Genomic DNA, 4,228 nt, shown 5'->3' with positions numbered 1-4,228 from the left:
ACATAATATGTTATTAAATTTGGTTTCTTTTCACATTATACTTAAATTCGAATACTTATGAGAGACACTGTATATTTAGGTATGAATTAATGAAATAAAAAAAACGTAAACAGAAATGGATTAAAAAAAATAAAAAGAAAATATTTAGTAAATTATAAATTATTTAAAATGTTTTTTAAGTTTATATAATATTTTACTTACTGAAACACAGAACGAGGACAGATAACGGACGGACTGAAAACCTACGCTACCCTTCTTCCAAATGAATGTCCAGATCACAAATATGGAGAGCTGCTAAGTTTACAAGGTAAGTGATTGGGATGAAATTATTGTGAGTGGGTAGGGATAGTTAGGGGCAGCTAAAATGACTAGGTGATACGGTTGTAGGTTCAGACCTCTGGGAGGGAAACAACATATTGGCAACTCCATCCGCCAATAATGATTATTCTTGGCCTGAGAAGGTATAATTTAGATAAATGTTTTGGTGTATTCGTCTTATGAAATGAATTAAAAGTGGTTTTAAAGTAGTTTAAAAGTGTTATAAATTGTATAATATATAATAATATAATTAAATCCTTAATATTTTCAACTTAAAAGTAATATTTTATATTTATGTTTTATTCACTTTGTTGTTAAAGGAAATTTTCTTAAATTTTATTTCGACACATTCTTGGATTATTCCAAAAACAAAATACATGTGTTTGTTGTAGATGTTGTTGTACAACAAGAGATGTCGCTACTTTATTAATTTACTTTGGCCAGTACTGTCTAGTGAATTTAACAAATTTATTTATTAATTTTGCATACAAAATATGTTATTAAATTTGGTTTCTTTTCATATTATACCTAAATTCGAATACTTATGAGAGACACTGAATATGTATATCTAGTTCAACATTTTAGGTAACCATGAGATGAGCACCTCCATATTAATTAAACACAAAAATGTGTTTATCTGGGAAACTAATAGAACTAAATTCTTCAAATTTGGCACTGAAGACTTAAATATTTATCTGAACATATTGGAAAAAAACGGTTTCTTCTGGTGGGGCTTGAAGCCTCTTATGAATTAATAATAACTATTAGTTAGAATCTTCAAATTTTACTTGAAAAACTTTGACGTTGATCTGAACATTTAGAACCAAAGTATAACAAGTAGTCCGACTCTCACATATAGGAAATTACTCTCTCACATCTACGAGTTCCGTGTGAATTTAACTCTCTTGTGAGAAGTTTAAACTTGTCAAAACACTCAAAAGTTTACCTTACTTTTCTGACCACTAAAAATCTGTATTTTTTTAAATAAATCCATCGCAATTTAGACATAATATAATTTTTAATTTTCTTAAAATGGAAAAAAGAATTTTGCAAAAATTACTTCAATATTCATCATTTTGGACGAAAAAGTTCGTACTTTCATCTGGTTTGCTTGAAGCCCCCACATGATTTACATGAAAAGCTCATGTAAACATTCCAAGAATACCGAACGGACTTTCAATTATGGGCTTGGCAACACAAAAATGAAATAAATATAAAATTTCGTGTATCTTGGAAACTGTTATATTATTAAAATTTTTCATACATAGATAGAAATTGGCGAACTTGCTGTAATTTGTATGGCATCTCTAATATGTAACATATTTATTTATTTAACAATAGTCAAAAACCTTGCCTATAGGCCAAAAGTGGTTACAAATTTCTACTTTACAATAATTCTTCCAACACAAAATACATAATTATATAAAAAAAATTATAACTAAATTATTTAAAAAAAGAATTGTACTGCATTGATCATAAATAAATTCATATATAATTCCTACATATTGTAAATCTGGAAAATTGTAGTTTGAATCTTCAAAATCGTATAGTGGGTTTTTATTTGTAATGTTTTTAGGGCAGCAAAGCACACTGGGTAAAGTTATTATATATAAAGCAAAATAATAAAAATATTTTAAATGTAAAACAATATAGGTATTTTTAATTTGCTCATATTTTTATTTTACTGAGGTACATTTCAGTGGTTAGGTTGATTCATACATACATATGTATATATTTGTAAAACTATATTAAAACTATATTTTTCACTTATGGAAAAATATTTGAAGAATATCACGGGTACTTTGTAATCACTATATTTGTGTTTGTATTATTATTGTGATACCATGCACCATTCTCGGGACGAACCTCATCAAAACCACTTATTTCTAATTCCCCTTTTGTTGCATTTTCTACATCAGACTCACTCATATATTTTGGTGTTGTTATTCCAAAAAAGCTAGCCAAGCCTTCGCCTACATAATCTATTCCATTAATAAAACGATTACTCATTTGATATGCCTGATATTTTATGCGATGTCCTAGAGGTAAAGATGCCTTTAAAGAATAACCATTTTAATCGAATTCATATAAAATATTTAAAGTTACTTACGATATCAAGGTTGACATTGATACTTTTGTCTGTTATATCAGGTCCAATTTCTTCTCCATCACTTTCGGAAAGCTCTTCCATAATTCCATCGCTGAAATACAATACTCGTCTCGACTTTTGTAATTCAACTGCCGTGATGCTATCGCATTCAGTCTTTTCATCACTATTGCTAATTGCATCCATTGCGTTACTCATCGGAATAAACATTACATTAACTTTATTTATGGATTGAATTACTTAAAACTAGTCATACTTAGTAAATGATATAAAAGAAATCAATGTTGTACTTGGTTGACCATTTGTCTAAAACTGTTTGAAATCATTTGTACAAAGTTTGTTTACTTTTATTGTAACCAGTGATGCCAGGAGTTTTTCAGAAATCCCTATATATAAGAAGAAATCAATTTTTTCCCAGAATTCAATGAATAAATCGGCTTTCGAACAATCGACTTTTTGTCGAAAAAAGTCGAAGTCGACTATTTTGTTCCAAAAAGTCTAAAACTCGACTAACGTCTGTGAAAAAAGTCGAAAAGTCGACTTTCTTAATAAAAGTCGAAAAAACTCGAATATTCAAAAAGTCAAAAAAGTCGAAAAGTCTAAAAAAGTCGACTATTTATAAATTACCTTTTATTATATATCGTTGGAAAAGTATTTTGATGTAATTTTCTATACATTATGTATATTTAGTTTGGTATTCCCGCTAAAACAACAACAATTAACTAATATCAAATAAAAAATATTACTTTTAGGTACTTTACCTTATTCCAACTACAATATCTATATTCTATATTTGTCTATATTTGTTAAAATATTAGTATATATTCATACATCAAATGAAAGCTTGAACTCTCTTCTGCAATTTTCCAATATAAATCAGTAACGTTATATCGATGGATTTACGAAATAACTGCATTTTTGTCAAAAAACTTTATATAATAAATACTTTTTGTGGAATTGGTCCCCAAAGGGTTAATAATTATAATATATATTATATATATATATATTATATATATATATATATATTATATATATATATATATATATATATATATAATATATATATATATATATATTATATATATATATATATATATATATATATATATATAATATATATATATATATATATATATATAATATATATATATATATATATATATTAATATATATATATATATTGTCCGTATGGGTTCTTAAATAGAGAAAATATTGATAATATATATTTTTAACTTCGAATGCCTATAACTCCATAACTATACATTCACCAAAACACATATATCTTAACACTATTGTCTCTGTTTCTTTTATATTTGTTTGCTTTTACACATGTATTTTTGTGTGTAGATGATCAACTTTTTTTTAAACTTCGGTCGCTCTACAGACAGTATTCATAAAATAAAAGAGTGTCTTGTAAGTCATTTTATACGCACTCGTGCAGATCTACTAAATAAAAACTTTATTTTTTGGACGTTATTTTTTGTGTGTTATTAATTTAATGGGATTTTTATTGCTAGTGAATTAAAATATTAGTTAATTATTTTTTTAACATATTTATAAACATATATTATAAACACGTGTTTTTGTTATTTTTTCTGCAATAATGAAAAAAGTATTTTACATACTTTTTGTCAGGGCACTGTAATGTGCATGTTAATGAGGTTGCGGACGAACTAGGAAACAGGAAAAGGGTCATTTGTCACTATCATAGATTGATATTCGAAATAACACATGACATCACTAACCAGTCCTGGAATATATTGGAATCCAAAACATCAATGCCCGTGTGGCCAAAACTTGATT

General features: G+C 26.7%; 1 protein-coding gene across 1 annotated transcript; it reads right to left on the bottom strand.

Annotated features, from left to right (window-relative positions):
- Positions 1–1,972: 1,972 nt before the first annotated feature.
- Positions 1,973–2,757, bottom strand: LOC111683795 (protein FAM177B). Its single transcript, XM_023445900.2, has 2 exons — positions 2,429–2,757; positions 1,973–2,373 (listed from the first exon to the last, which is right to left on the bottom strand). The coding sequence occupies exons 1-2, from the start codon at positions 2,633–2,635 to the stop codon at positions 2,110–2,112; spliced, it is 471 nt and encodes a 156-aa protein (XP_023301668.2). The 5' UTR covers positions 2,636–2,757; the 3' UTR covers positions 1,973–2,109.
- Between the last annotated feature and the right edge of the window lie 1,471 nt (positions 2,758–4,228).

This window comes from Lucilia cuprina, chromosome 3 (genome assembly GCF_022045245.1).
Source record: "Lucilia cuprina isolate Lc7/37 chromosome 3, ASM2204524v1, whole genome shotgun sequence".
Taxonomy (NCBI): Eukaryota; Metazoa; Arthropoda; class Insecta; order Diptera; family Calliphoridae; genus Lucilia; species Lucilia cuprina.
The sequence above is the reverse complement of the archived record's forward strand: the minus strand, read 5'-3'. Positions and strand labels throughout refer to the sequence as shown.

What these genes read in the sequence shown, in the direction of transcription:
- LOC111683795 (XM_023445900.2), bottom strand. Translation starts at nt 2,635, where the DNA reads ATGTTTATTCCGATGAGTAACGCAATGGATGCAATTAGCAATAGTGAT. An exon ending in TCAATGTCAACCTTGATATC is followed by an intron (nt 2,374 to 2,428) that starts GTAAGTAACTTT and finishes TATTCTTTAAAG; the next exon opens with GCATCTTTACCTCTAGGACA.